We start from the raw sequence: 14,431 nt of genomic DNA on the forward strand, positions 1-14,431 counted from the left end.
CAGATTTGGCAAAATGATGTGTGTATTTGTCTTTGGAACCTTCCCTCCTACGGGAGGAACAGAGATGGTGGCCACAGAACCTTTTCAGGTAGCAGAGGGGTTGGGGGAACCGAAATCTGTCGCACTTAATAAAATGAAGTCCTCCTCAAGGGAAACCCATCGTCCCAGACTTTTCTGTCTTCCTTGCAGGCACCGCCGTTCTCATTTGAAGAGGTAGCTGTGTACTTTTCAGAGGTAGAGTGGGCGCTCCTGGACGCAGAGCAGAGAGACCTGTACTGGGATGTCATGCAAGAAAACTATGAGGCTGTGGCTTCACTGGGTAAATATTCCATTTCCCCCACCACCACTTTACTTAGTGGGGTGCAAATGGGAACTGAAGTAAAATGATGGGTGTAAATAATGGGTGAGTTTCAAATTTTTTTACTACCGGTTCTGTGGGTGTGGCTTGGTGGGCGTGGCATGGCTTGGTGGGCGTGACTTAGTGGGCATGGCAGGGGAAGGATACTATAAAACCTCCATTCCTTCCCCACTCCAGGGGAAGGTTACTGCAAAATCCCCATTTCCTCCTGATCAGCTGGGACTTGGGAGGCAGAGAATAGATGGGGGCGGGGCCAGTCAGAGGAGGTATTTACCGATTCTCCGAACTTCTCAAAATTTCCGCTACCAGTTCTCCAGAACTGGTCAGAACCTGCTGAAACCCACTTCTGGTGTAAAGCGATCTCCCTGCCACCTGTACTTTTATAGGTAGTCTTGACTTAAGTCGCTCACTACCACTTTACAAAGCCTTAGTAAGTCCACACCTGGAATACTGCAATATTTGGTCACTACATTAGAAAAAAGATGTTGAGATTTTGGAAAAAGTGCAGAAAAGAGCAACTAAAATGATGAAAGGCCTGGAGACTAAAACATACAAAAAACAGTTGCAGGAGACTGGGTATGGCTAATCTAGAGAAAAGAAGGACTGGGGGGATATGATAGCAGTATTCCAGTATTTGAGGGGCTGCCTCAAAGAGGAGAGGGTCAATTTTTTAAGAAAAATAGAATAACAAGAGTTGGAAGGGACCTTGGAGGTCTTCTAATCCAACCCCTGCTTAAGCAGTGAACCCTACACCACTTCAGACAATGGTTATCCAATCTCTTCTTAAAAACTTCCAGTGTTGGAAAATTCACAACTTCTGGAGGCAAGTTTTTTCCACTAGATTAATTGTTCTAACTGTCAGGAAATTCCTCCTTAGTTCTAAGTTGCTTCTCTCCTTGATTGGTTTCCACCCATTGCTTCTTGTCCTCTCCTCAGGTGATTTGGAGAATAAGGTGCTTTGGAGAATTTATTTTCCAAAGCACCAGAAAGCAAGACAAAAACCAATGGATGGAAACTAATCATGGAGAGAAGCAACTTGAAATTAAAGAGAAACTTCCTAACAGTGAGGACAATTAACCAGTGGAACAGCTTGCCACCAGAAGTTGTGGGTGCTTCATCCCAGGAGGTTTTTAAAAAGAGATTGCCACTTGTCTGAAATGTATTGTGGCTGCCAGGCATTTAACCAATGTCGTCGTTTTCTCCCTCTTTTGTGTACGCTTGTGTGTTTTGTGCATGCAATGCAGCTGTTGCAATCCCCAAGCCTGAGTTGATCTGTCGTCTGGAACGAGGAGAAGAGCCATGGGTCCCTGCCCAGGCAGCTTCAGAGGAGAAAAAAATCCCCCTCAACCTATATGAAGGTGAGAGAAAAAGAGAGCGAAGCAGCGATGAGCTTTGGGGCTAAATGGCCACAGTCTAATCTTCTGTTGTACTGATGTTCCACCCACAGCTGTGGCGGACATCTTTGGAGATCAAGCGAGCTGCTTTGTGATGTGCCACTTGGCAGCCCGTACACAACTGAACTGAGCTGACTAGGCTATTTGAATATGAAGCTGGCCTGCTGGTCTCTGATTGGTCCATATCACAGAGGTCCAAGAAAACTGGTTCCTGATTGGTTCCTTGTCTCCAATTTGGTCCGTCGTTGATGGTTTCATTTGCACCATATGTAGATATCGTTTATGTCTGTGTGTCTGTCGATGGCCAATTTGTCAGAGTGCCAGCCTTTCAGGAATTCATCCATGAGTGTATCTATCAACATCGACTAGTAGTTAGAAGACATGATGAAAACTCTTTCATTTCACAACATACGGACAGACTTAATCATAGTTTTGTATGGGAAACTGTTGAAATCATCCTAGAACAAACCAAGTTCCAAAAACTCTGGACTATTCCTGGAATTTTGGCACTCTGACAAATTGGCACTCAATAGACACATAGACATAAACAACATCTACAAACTGTGCAGAAGAGATAATCAACGGGGGGGGGGGGAAAGGAACCAAAACTTCAGACCAACAATCAAGAAGTAAACACTACCCCAATCAAGGAACTTCCAAACAAGCTAACAGTAAACAGCCCAACCAAAGAACTTCCAAGGCCACCCCCACCAACACTGACAGGGGAAGCCACTAGAAAATAAACAGAGCAAACCCAGGGGTGAAATGCTAGCGGTTCGTACTGGTTCAGGCGAACCGGTTGTAAAAAAAAAAGCTACTTGTTCATCCAAACCGGTATTTCCACACGCGATGTATATTCGCTAGATCAGGGATCAGGGATCCCAAAGCTGGCTGGGGGATTCTGGGAGTTGAAGTCCACCAGGCTTAAAGTTGCCAAGGTTGGGGACCCCTGCGCTAGAAAGCAGGAAATCCTGCTTTCTAGTGAATCTAAATCACGCGGCACAGCTGTTTCCCCCCCACCTCCCTGTTCTACTTACCTTGTTAAGCCTCCTTTTTCTGTGCGAAGCATGCGTTTGGCTCACACTGCGCATGCATGGGCAGCGAACCGGTGGCAATCAGCTGAGGATTTCACCACTGAGCAAACCCCGCTCCCTACTAGCACGGATGTTGTTGCCTAGTTTGGGTACTGAAACATCTGCAAGAAAACAACCAAGGTCAGAGAGCACCAAGGACCCCTCAGATCTGACTGTCGTCTCTCTAGCCTCCTTTATAATTTGTTCAGGGATGTCCACAAAAGCGTGTAGGTGTGGAAGGAAAAAAAATAACAACATGGCAGCCAAGACTATATGATCAAAGGCCTCTGTGTATTTTAATTCAGAGACGGTACCCCAAAACTACACACTATTGAGCCCAGTTACTCTAGATTTGGGAATCGGAGTGAAAACATTTTCCCCTACTTGTCCCTTAGCTCATCCCCTTTCTTTTTCTCAGGAAACAACTTTGCTTTGACTTCTCCCACCATGCCAGCAAGCGAGGTATTCATGAGGGACATCAAGGAAGAGATCGCAGAACCTGAAATCTTGGATCCGGAAGATCCCCCGTGGGCTTTGCTGAGGGCACCCCCAGAGAACCCTTCCTTAGGGTCAGAGGCCCGGTGCGGCCTGCAGAGACAGTGGGAACTCCAGGCCGGGCACATCTGGCGGGAGCCATCCAGGCACATAAGGGCAGCCAATTCCAAGCGCTCCATGTTCCACGTGGGCCGGAAGAAGCTCATGTGCCCGGAATGCGACCGCTGGTTTCACTGCAAGTCGGAATTCTTGCTGCACTGGCGGACTCACACGGGGGAGAAGCCCTACGAGTGCCTGGCCTGCGGCAAGCGCTTCATCCAAAGCTCCCACCTAAGTGCCCACCGGCGCATCCACACGGGCGAGAAGCCCTACGAGTGCCCCAGGTGTGGGCGGAGCTTCAACCGGCGCTCCACCTTGACGGAGCACCTGAGGATCCACACCGGGGAGAAGCCGTACAAGTGCCTCCAGTGCGGGGAGAGCTTCCGCTGGAGGCCCTACCTGACCAAGCACCAGAGGATTCACCTGGGCAACGCTGCCTACAGAGGCCTCAACAACAGAGAAGCCATCTTTGATGTCTCGTCCCTCCCGGAGCCTCTGGGAAGACTAGCGGGCAAGTCTGATTTTATTCTCTGCTTTTCTAGATTTCTTGTTGTTGTTCAGTCACTAAATTGGATGCTGTTCTTCGCAACCCCATGGACCATAGCTTGCCAGCCACCCTGCCTTCCGCAGTCTCCTGCCCAAATTCATGTTCATTGTGTTGATGACACTATCTAACCATCTCATCCTCTGCTGTCCGTTTCTCCTTGTGCCTTCCGTCTTTCCCAACATCAGGGTTTTTTTCAGTGAGTCCTCTCTTCCCCGTTAGTCGGCCAAAGCATTTGAGCTTCAGCTTCATTATCTGTCCTCCTAAGCAACATTCAGGATTGATTTCCTTTAGAATGGATTGATTTGATCTCCTTGCAGTCCAAGGGGCTCTCAAGAGCCTTCTCCAGCACCACAATTTGAAAGCAATAGGTAGATTATTAGACCTTTCTCAGGGGCTGCTCAGAGGGAGTCAAGGCAGGGGTGAAATCCAGCAGGTTCTGGAGAACCGGTAGCAGGAATTTTGAGCAAAACTGGCAAATACCACCTCTGGCTGGCCCCAGAGTAGGGTGGGAATGGAGATTTTGCAGTATCCTTCCCCTGCCACGCTCACCAAGCCATGCCCACCAAGTCACACCCACAGAATGGTAATAAAAAAAAAAGGGATTTCACCACTGAGTTCAAGCTATTCTCCAAAGCACCTGAGGGCAGGACAAGAAGCAATGAGTGGAAACTAATCAAGGAGAGAAGCAACTTAGAACTAAGGAGAAATTTCCTGACAGTTAGAACAATTAATCAGTAGAACAAATTGCCTCCAGCAGTTGTGAATCGGGGTGAAATGCTCCCGGTTTGGACTGGATCACCTGATCCAGTAGCGATAGTGGCGGGTGATTCGGAGAACCGGTAGCAAAAATCCCTGTGCCCCCACCCCCCAAGCCCAGCTGAGCCGCGCGATCATGAGAGGTGTTTTTTTTACTTTTAAAAGCATTTTTTCTTCAGGTGAAAAAATGGTTTTAAAAGTTAAAAAAAAAGCCTTTGATGATCGCACGGCTCAGCTGGGATCGTCAAAACCTTTTAAAAGCATTTTTTCTTTTAAAAAAAATACTTTTAAAAGCCTCTGATGATCCCAGCTGAGTCGCACAATCATCAGAGGCTTTTTTTTTAAATTTATTTTAAAAGCATTTTTTTGGCCAAAGAAAAAATGCTTTTAAAAGGCTCCTCTGGCGATCCCAGCTGAGTTGCCTGATCATCAGAGGCTTTTAAAAGCATTTTTTCTTCAGCCGAAGAGGTTGTAGAAAAAATGCTTTTAAAAGTAAAAAAAAAAAAAAGTTGGCCACACCCACCCAGTCACATTAACCCCCCACCAAGCCTCGCCCACAGAACCGGTAATAACAAATTTTACATTTCACCCCTGTTGTGAATGCTCCCAACACTGGAACTAATCAAGGAGAGAAGCAACCTAGAACTAAGGATCTACAGTATGGAGATTCTCAGTCATCCAGGTCATGGTTGTCCCAAAGGTGCTGTTTTTCAAGAGGCAACTGGACTTTCTGTTTTTTTTCTTTGAAGACGTTTCGCTTCTCATCCAAGAAGCTTCTTCAGCTCTGACTGGATGGTGGGGAAGGGAAGAATTTATCTTCCTTGCAGACAGCTGGACATTTGCATCTTTTTAGAGAATCGTTGAGGCCACTTGGAGGTGTCCTCAGGGGTGCAAATGGGTGTGGAGCCTTCTTGGAACTTTTGAAAGGACTGTTGTTATAGACTGGAGATGGATGATGTCGTATCCCTCCCCCTCTGTTGAGACAGGGCTGTTCAATTTTGACACAGATGGACTCTTTGATCTCTCTTTAAAACCAGCGGTCCTCTCTGTCCAAAATGTGGACTTTGCTGACTTGAAAAGAGTGACCTGTGTCTTTTAAATGCAGATGCATTTAATGCAGAATCTTCTCCTGATGGGTTTGTTTTCCTGTTATCCCAACTGTTTGTCCCAACACTGCCCTCTTCTGGACAGATGGCTCTGATGTTATTCTGGGATCTGCTCTCCCAGTTTAGGAGTCACTGTCCCAATTGCTCCTGCCACTACTGAGACCACCTTGGCCTTTACTTTCCACATCCTCTCTAGTTCCTCCTTCAGGCCCTGGTACAACCTCTCATGCTCCTTCACCCTGACGTTGCTGTCCCTGGACACCATTACATCTATTGCCATCTCTGTCTTCTGTTCCTTGTCTACTACCCCGGTGACGGGTTGATTGGCTTGTATCTGCTTGTCCATCTGGATCTGGAAGTCCCACAGGATCTTGGCGCTGTTATTCTCCATGACCTTCTGTAGAATCTCCCATCTGGACTTGGGAGGATCTAGCGCCTATGCACTGCGCAGATGTTCCTGTACACAATGGAATTCTTTATTGGCCAAATATGATTGGATACGCAAGGAATTTGTCTCCGGTGCATAAGCTCACAGTGTACAATGCCAGCTACTGGGTTGTGCCATTCAGTATTTGTATGTGTGAATAAAATAAAATAATAAAATAATAAAATAATAAAATAATAAAATAAAATAAAATAATAAATATAATAAAATAAAAAATAAAATAGAATAAAAATAAATACAATAAAACAAAATATAAATATAAATAAATAAGATAAATAAAATATAATTAAATTAAATTTAAAAAATAAAATAAACTTTCAAAAGGAGTAATGAAGGAAAGACAGAGATTAATGCATCAAAAAAAATGGCAAGAGACAAAAGTATTATCCTTGAAAGAAGGTTTTTTTGAAATATTAATAGACAAAAATATTAGTGTCCCGGAAAGACAATTTGTGAGGAAGATCTGGAAGAAATGGGTTGATTATATGTTTTATATCTATCATAAAAGATTAGATATTTGGATCTATACTGGATTTTGATGAGGAAGGACTAAAGTTGAATAGATATTGTAATTTTCTGTATTGAAATTTTATAATGTGTTGCACTGAATTTTAAATAGAATATTCTCAAAAGATCTTATGTAAGAAAGACCCGGGGGGGAAATTATATGGTTATAGAAGCTATAAGGGAGATATTTTTTGAATTGGATTGGATTTTTATGTTTTAGTTGGTTTTAAATACTTTAGGATTAATTTGTTCTATTGATTTATATATTTTATTACTGTTAATTGTTAATTTTTTAAAAAAAAATTTTTAAAATTTTCTGAAGGATTTTGGTTATGTTAGGAGGAAGTCAGAGCTAGAGGGGAAAATTGGTATAATAGTTTTGGGGGAAAAATTTTCTTAGCATATGTTTGTTTATTTTTAACTATAGCTTGTGCTTGTTCCGGGAAGTCAGGGGGGAGGGAGGTATTAGTGAAGGAGGGGTTGGGGAAAGGGGGATTTTTTTGTAAAACTTTTTGAATAAAAAAAAATAAAATGGAAATATAAAAACAAAAGAAAACCAATCAAAATAAGTAAAATATATATCTCTAGATACACGGAAAGAGTTAAAGGAAAAGTAAAACCCTTTTTCGGGTAGGAATAGAAACCTTGTGATATAAATGCATTTAAATCAGCTGCTGTCTCCGCTTTGCTCTTCCCCTCTCCTCCAGCAGGTGACGCCATTGAGAGTGGCGTCCCAGAAGCCGAGTCCCTGCGTACTGCCTCTGTCTTGTCGAAACCGTGCAGTAGGGTGAAGCCCAGCTCTGAGATCTGTGGGCTCAGGCAAGGCTCAGGTGCGCAGCCGCTCAGGTGGCCCATAAAGACTGAATCGGAGCCACTCCCCGGCGGGAACGACGTCACCGACATCAGCCAAATCAAGATCGTTCAGGTTGAGAAGAGGCACGTGTGCCACGACTGCGGGAAAGCCTTCCAGTATAAATTCGAGTTGGTGAAGCACCGCCGGACCCACACGGGGGAGAAGCCTTTCGAGTGCCTGGCCTGCGGGAAGCGGTTCTTCCAGAGCACGCACCTGAACGCCCACCTGCGCATCCACACAGGCGAGAAGCCCTACGAGTGCCCCAGGTGTGGGCGGAGCTTCAACCGGCGCTCCACCCTGACGGAGCACCTGAGGATCCACACTGGGGAGAAGCCGTACAAGTGCCTCCAGTGCGGGGAGAGCTTCCGCTGGAGGCCCTACCTGACCAAGCACCAGAGGGTCCACCTGGGAGAGAACACCTACAGATACTTCGACAGCAGGGACAGCCTTTATGACAGCTCTTCCTTCCCAGGGCATCAGGAGGAGAACCAACCAGGTAAGCAGGTGTTAGTCCAGGAATGTCAAACTCAAGGCCTGCAGGCTGGATCTGGCCAGTGGAGTGTTTAAATCTGGCTCACAGGGCCAGCCTGGAAATATCAAAGGACTGGCCTGCAGGCGAAATCGGAGTGAAAACGGAGCACCACCGACACCCCCCGAGCTCCGTTTTCACTGAGGACGGCAGGGGGCCATCACAGCTGAAAACGGAGCCTGGGAGGGCCACACACGGCCGTCCCGAACTCCATTTTCACTGGCAGAGGCACCGCGGGCCAGTCCTTTGCTGTTTCTAGGGTGGCCCTGCGGGTCAGATCTAAGTACCCCACCGGCTGGATCCGGGCCCCGGGCCTTGAGTTTGACACCCCTCCTCTAGGAGCTACAGAGGAAACTTATGTGCTGTGGAGTGTTTCTCTGAGCTTGGTTGTTTGCTGGCAGATATTTCATCACCTGACTGGATAGCATCATCAGTGCCAGGGAGTATGGGGTTTAGTTTATTTACAGTAGCTTGCCCTACCAGTATTTGTTTTCTGCTTGGTACTTCCTTGATTAGGGTATTGTTTTCTGCTTGATTGTTTGTCTTATACACTTTTGTACTTTACCATTGTTTACTTGAATATTAGTTTAAAAAGAGCCCATATATGAATCGTAAGCTTGTTCTGTGTTCTTAGGAAAACCTTGCTGAAACATTAACCAAAGACTGTAAGGTGTTCTGTCCCCCTCGCCTCCGTCCGAGCGATGGCTTAATTAGCCGGCACTATCAGCTCTGGCAGCAAACTAGCCAGCATCTGCCAAGTGCCTCTGTTATCTCCCTCAATGCCGATGAGTCAACAAACAGTACTTCAGCTCTAGTCAAGCAGTTGATCTGCCTGCTACGAAAAGGCATAGCAGCCCTTGTTGCTTTTATATCCTGTGGGGTGTGTCTCTATGACTCAGCACTTCCTAGGCCTGCCCCACCCCTGGTTCCCGCCTCTCCTGCCTACGAAACCTAGGGTCCAGCCAGGCCTGATTGCCATCAGCTGGGTCTGTAGGTGTAGCCTGGGAGGGGAAAGAGTCAGGGGATGGTCCTCATTATCTTCTCCACCTGGGCTGCCTCTGGCTCCTGGAGCTGAGCCAGGGAAGCCAGTGCTCCCGAGGTAAGTCCTGATGGCCCTTCCCCCTCACTTTCCAAGTCACTTTCTGGCAGGGTGCCCGGCTCGGGGGGCGCAGACAATTATAAGATTCAGATTATAAAGGTTCAAGGGTTTGATTTTCATCTGCACCATTCTTCATCCCGTTGTCTGTCCAACGTCTGAATTTAAAGAGTATCCAAAATGTGCAACCATTTTTTGGTCCAAAACATCTGGAGGATATCAAACGCAGCACGATAAACAATGCACAAATAATAAAATCATTTATCCCAGTGACCGAGCGTGACCGATGCAATCATGGAAGAATCTTTCTCCCCTGCCAAACCCACAAATGAACTTTGTGAGTGTCTTGCAAGGACAGAATAATAAAACCGTGTGGAGGAAACTGGAAAATTGAAGGAAGGGAGACGAAAAAGAGGATTTCAGGCCATTCGATCTGATGGAAATCTGAGCAGCAGCCATTGCGCCATTTTCTCCCTCTGTGTCTTCAAAGCACTTTTCTTCTTGCTTCGTTTGTTTTAATTCTGTTTTCTCTCCTCACCAGAATATTTAACATCCACCCCAGATTTAATCTCCCAACGAGAGCCGTGGTGGCTCCAGCGCTCGGAGGAAAGGAAAAACCGAGAGAGTCGGAGTCGAGGCAAGGGACAAATTGAACCCTCTCGGATCCTATCTGAGGGAGAATCTGAAGGCCACAAATCTCCCACCGGCCCTGCTCCCCCTTACAATAGGGCAGGGCCCAAAGATGCTTGTAAGTTGTTCTTTTATCCTTCCAACCAACAGATGGATCTTAACTGAGCCTGGAATCTGGACTGCTTCCCTTTAGGATGGGAAGGGAATCTCCAGAGGGAAGGGTCAACATCCAGGTCGAGAATCCAAATAAAAATCCAGGATCCATTTCAGAAATCTTACTGTTTATTGAATATTCAGTGAGGTAATGTCAAGACAAAACGGTACTTTTCTAAGCCAAACCCCACAACCTCTCACATAGTCCATGCAAATAATTTCTCTTGATTATGGGAACCGTCTGCTTCAAATCTACACGTGTTGTGATGCCCTTGAACAGATTCCAGGTTCCCATTGGCCTTCAGCAGAATTATAGAAGTTTTGTTTCTCCATCTAACCCAGGGGCGTTAAAAATCAAGGCCTGCGGGCTGGATCGACCCATGGGATACTTAGACCTGGCCCATGGGGCCACCCTGGAAACAGCGAAGGACTGACCTGTGGTGCTTCTGCCAGTGAAAACAGAGCTCGGGAAGAGTAGAGTAGAGTAGAATAGAATAGAATAGAATAGAATAGAATAGAATAGAATAGAATAGAATAGAATAGAATAGAATAGAATAGAATAGAATAACATTATAGAATAGATTATAGAATAGAATAGAACTATAGAATAGAATAGAATAGAATTATAGAATAGAATATATTATAGAATAGAATAGAATTATAGAATAAAATAAAATAGAATAGAATTATAAAGTAGAATAGAATAGAATAGAATAGAATTATAGAATAGAATAGAATAGAATTATAGAATAGAATAGATTATAGAACAGAATAGATTATAGAATAGAATAGAATAGAATAGAATAGAATTATAGAATAGAATAGAATAGAATAGAATAGAATAGAATAGAATAGAATAGAATAGAATAGAATAGAATAGTGGTGCATATGCTCTCAGTGTACATAAAAAGACAAGATACATTTGTCAAGAATCATAAGGTACAACACTTAATGATAGTCATAGGCTACAAATAAGCAATCAAATCATATTAGGAAACAGTCAATATAAATCATAAGGATACCAGCAACAAGGCCATGTGTGGCCCTCCCAGGCTATGTTTTTGGCCACAACAGCCTCCTGCAGCCCTCTGCCAGTAAAAATGGAACCCGGGGGTGGGGTGGGGACACACACAGAACCCCACCCCCCCAAGCTTCATTTTTTCTGGCAGGGGGCTGCAGGGGGCCATCGCAGCCAAAAATGGAGCTCGGGAGCCGGTTTTCACTGGCAGACACCCCTAACACAAGTGATGTCAAGCTGGCCACACCAACTCTGGCCATGCCCCGCCATCCACACACACACACCCCCGGTCAAACAACCCTGATGCAGCCCTCAATTAAATAGAGTTTTTACACCCCTGATCTAACCCATTCAAAAGCGACACCTCCCCCCCACATTACTCTAATGGCAAGTTGAAATGAAGAGGTACGTAGCTGCCAAAAAGATAACGACAGGTAGTCCTTGACTTAATGACCACGATCGAGTCCAAAATTCCAGCTGCTAAGCGAGTCAGTTATTCGGTGAGCTTTGCCCCGTTTTACGACCTTTCTTGCCGCAGTTGTGGAGTGAATTATTTCGTTAGCAACATGGTCGTTAAGTGGAATCTGGCTCCCCCATTGCTTGTCATAAATATGAGTCCGTTGCCAAGCACCCGAATTTTGATCGCGTGACCGCAGGGATGCTGCAACGGTCATAAATGTGAACAATGTTCATAAGTCACTTTTTTCCGTGTTGTTTGAACGGTCACTAAAGGAATGGTTGTAATTCGAGGATTATCTGTAAGCTAGTAGCCCAGCTAAATCACATTTTCCGCGCATTAAATAGCCCACACCAGCAACAAGGCTGGTCAACAGAGTTTTAGAAAAGATCTATAGGGTAGGGACCATTTGGGTGGAGACATTTTTCTGCCAGGTGCTTCCACAGAAGGCTCTACAGCAGGGGTGTCAAACTCAAGGCCCGCGAGGCCGAATCCGGCCCGTGGGGCAGTGGTGGAATTCAAATTTTTTTACTACCAGTTCTGTGGGTGTGGCTTGGTGGGCGTGGCAGGGGAAGGATACTGTAAAATTGCCATTCCCTCCCCCACAATGGAAGGATTTATCTTCCTTGCAGACAGCTGGTCAACAGCATCCTTTTAGAGGGTGGTTGTAGCACTTGGAGCTTTAGCTGTGCCCTCAGGGTCACCTGAGTAGTGCAAATGGTCCCTGTAGTCTGTAATTTTCACCCAAGAAGAAGCTTCTTTTGATGAGAAGCGAAACGTCTTTAAAGAAAAACCAGAAAGTCCGATTGAAAAAAAAACCACTTTTGGGATAGATGGCTCTACTTTAGTCTGGGCAAGCCCAAGGTCAAGATAAGCCTGTGCTGAAATGTAGCAATGCGGTAGAGAGCCAGGGTGGGCAATTAATTTTCCTAAGAGTCCATATGAGAAACTGGGACTATTGTGGAGGGCCAAATAATAATAATAATAATAATATCAGAGTTGGAAGGGACCTTGGAGGCCTTCTAGTCCAACCCCCTGCCCAGGCAGGAAACCCTACACCATCTCAGATAGATGGTTATCCAACATTTTCTTAAAAATTTCCAGTGTTGGAGCATTTACAACTTCTGCAGGCAAGTTGTTCCACCGATTAATCAATAGGTCTGTGAAGGTGGATACATATCAGTGGGGAAATTCATTTTTTTTTACTACGGTTTCTGTGGGCGTGGCTTGGTGGGTGTGGCGTGGCATGGCTTGGTGGGCGTGGCTTGGGCGTGGCAGGGGAAGGATACTGCAAAATCCCCATTTCCTCGCGATCAGCTGGGACACGGGAGGCAGAGAATAGATGGGAGTGGGGCCAGTCAGAGGTGGTATTTACCGGTTCTCTGAACTACTCAAAATTTCCGCTGCCGGTTCTCCAGAACCGGTCAGAACCTGCTGAATCCTACCTCTGCCGTGGGGTGCTTAAATCTGGTCTGCAGGACCAGCCTGGAAATAGTTAGGCACCCCGTGCCCCATTTTGGCTGGCAAAGTGCTGCAGGAGGCCATCCAGGCCAAAACGGGATATGGGGAGGGGGCACGTGAGGCTCCCCCACACCCCATTTTGGCCAGCAGGGTGCTGCAGGGAGCGTCCATCCCATCTCCTTCCCCACCCCACCCCTGGCTGGTCTGCGGAGGAGAGCTGCAATGCTGATCCGTCCCTCGAAGAAATCCAGTGTGACACCCCTAGTCTACAGGATGACATCACATAATAGAGAGGGCCCATTGCTTGGCCTCTGCTACATTTGGTGAGTCGAGCAGAAACGATGGGAGAAACTCAGTCCCCGACTTACAACAGTTCATTTAGTGACTGTTCAAAGTTACAATGGCACTGAAAACTATGACTTACAGCAGGGGTCTCCAACCTTGGCCACTTTAAGTCTGGCGGACTTCAACTCCCAGAATCCCCCAGCCAGCTTTGCTGGCTGGGGAATTCTGGGAGTTGAAGTCCGCCAGGCTTAAAGTGGCCAAGGTTGGAGACCCCTGTTCTAAGGGGTGACCCTTCCTGAGACGAGGTGCTAGATGGCTGGGAGTTGAAGTCCACCTCGCTTAAAGTGGCCAAGGTTGGAAACCCCTGACTTACAGTATGACCGATTTTCACAGTTACGACCTTTGCAGCGTCCCCATGATCACACGTTCAAAATTCAGATGCTTGGCAACCGGGTTCACACTTATGACCGTTGCAGTGTCCCGGGGTCACGTGATCACCTTTTTGCCACCTTCTGACAAAGCAAAGTCAATGGGGAAGCCAGGTTCCCTTAACAACCGGGTTCCTAATTTAACAACCGCAGTGACTCACTTAACAACTGTCGCAAGAAAAGTTGCAAAATGGGGCAAAACTCGCTTAACACATTTCTCACTTAGTAACATAAATTTTGGGCTCAATTGTGGTCGTAAGCCGAGGACTACCTGTAATGGACAATCAGTTCTTAGTTGAGACTATCCATCCATTCAAGAGGTTTGAACATCTGAATGTTTTTTCTTACTAGGTGACAACATGACGGCCGAAGGCCTGGCAGAAAATAAACCACAGAGTGACCTTGTGATAGGAGAAGACGGTGATGTGTTACCACACAGCTCTGACAGAGATGGTTCCCTACAGCCCGGGGTAGTTTTTAAAAGCAGAAATGCTTGAGGGAAAAAATGGACTGAATCCGGTTAGTAGGATCAATGGACTTCACTTAAAAACCCAAATCATCCTATTAGGCTTTGTGGCTTTTTTCTCCAAGATGGCAGCTTCCACCTGGAAAGCATTTAATTCTCAGAATGCTCATGAATGGCCTAGCTGGCTGGGGAATTCTGGCAACCAAATGGATATCCAGGTTAAATAGAATAGAATAGAATAGAATTTTTTATTGGCCAAGTGTGATTGGACGCAC

General features: G+C 45.9%; 1 protein-coding gene across 5 annotated transcripts in view; it reads left to right on the forward strand.

The window, feature by feature from the left end:
* LOC131193472 (zinc finger protein 383-like) overlaps positions 1 to 14,431 on the forward strand; it is a 28,577-nt gene that overhangs the window by 2,445 nt on the left and 11,701 nt on the right. The window contains exons 2-8 of one of the 5 annotated variants that reach the window (XM_058173660.1): positions 4 to 88; positions 169 to 403; positions 1,603 to 1,716; positions 3,244 to 3,930; positions 7,488 to 8,129; positions 9,800 to 10,006; positions 14,042 to 14,209. In XM_058173660.1, coding sequence (XP_058029643.1) covers positions 400 to 403; positions 1,603 to 1,716; positions 3,244 to 3,930; positions 7,488 to 8,129; positions 9,800 to 10,006; positions 14,042 to 14,187 — 1,800 coding nt within the window. In that variant the 5' untranslated portion in view covers positions 4 to 88; positions 169 to 399 and the 3' untranslated portion in view covers positions 14,188 to 14,209. The remainder of the gene's footprint in view (positions 1 to 3; positions 89 to 168; positions 404 to 1,602; positions 1,717 to 3,243; positions 3,931 to 7,487; positions 8,130 to 9,799; positions 10,007 to 14,041; positions 14,210 to 14,431) is intronic. The other 4 variants (XM_058173658.1, XM_058173655.1, XM_058173657.1 and 1 more) reach the window with 4 other exon arrangements.

This window comes from Ahaetulla prasina, chromosome 2 (assembly GCF_028640845.1).
Source record: "Ahaetulla prasina isolate Xishuangbanna chromosome 2, ASM2864084v1, whole genome shotgun sequence".
In the NCBI taxonomy this organism is placed as follows: Eukaryota; Metazoa; Chordata; class Lepidosauria; order Squamata; family Colubridae; genus Ahaetulla; species Ahaetulla prasina.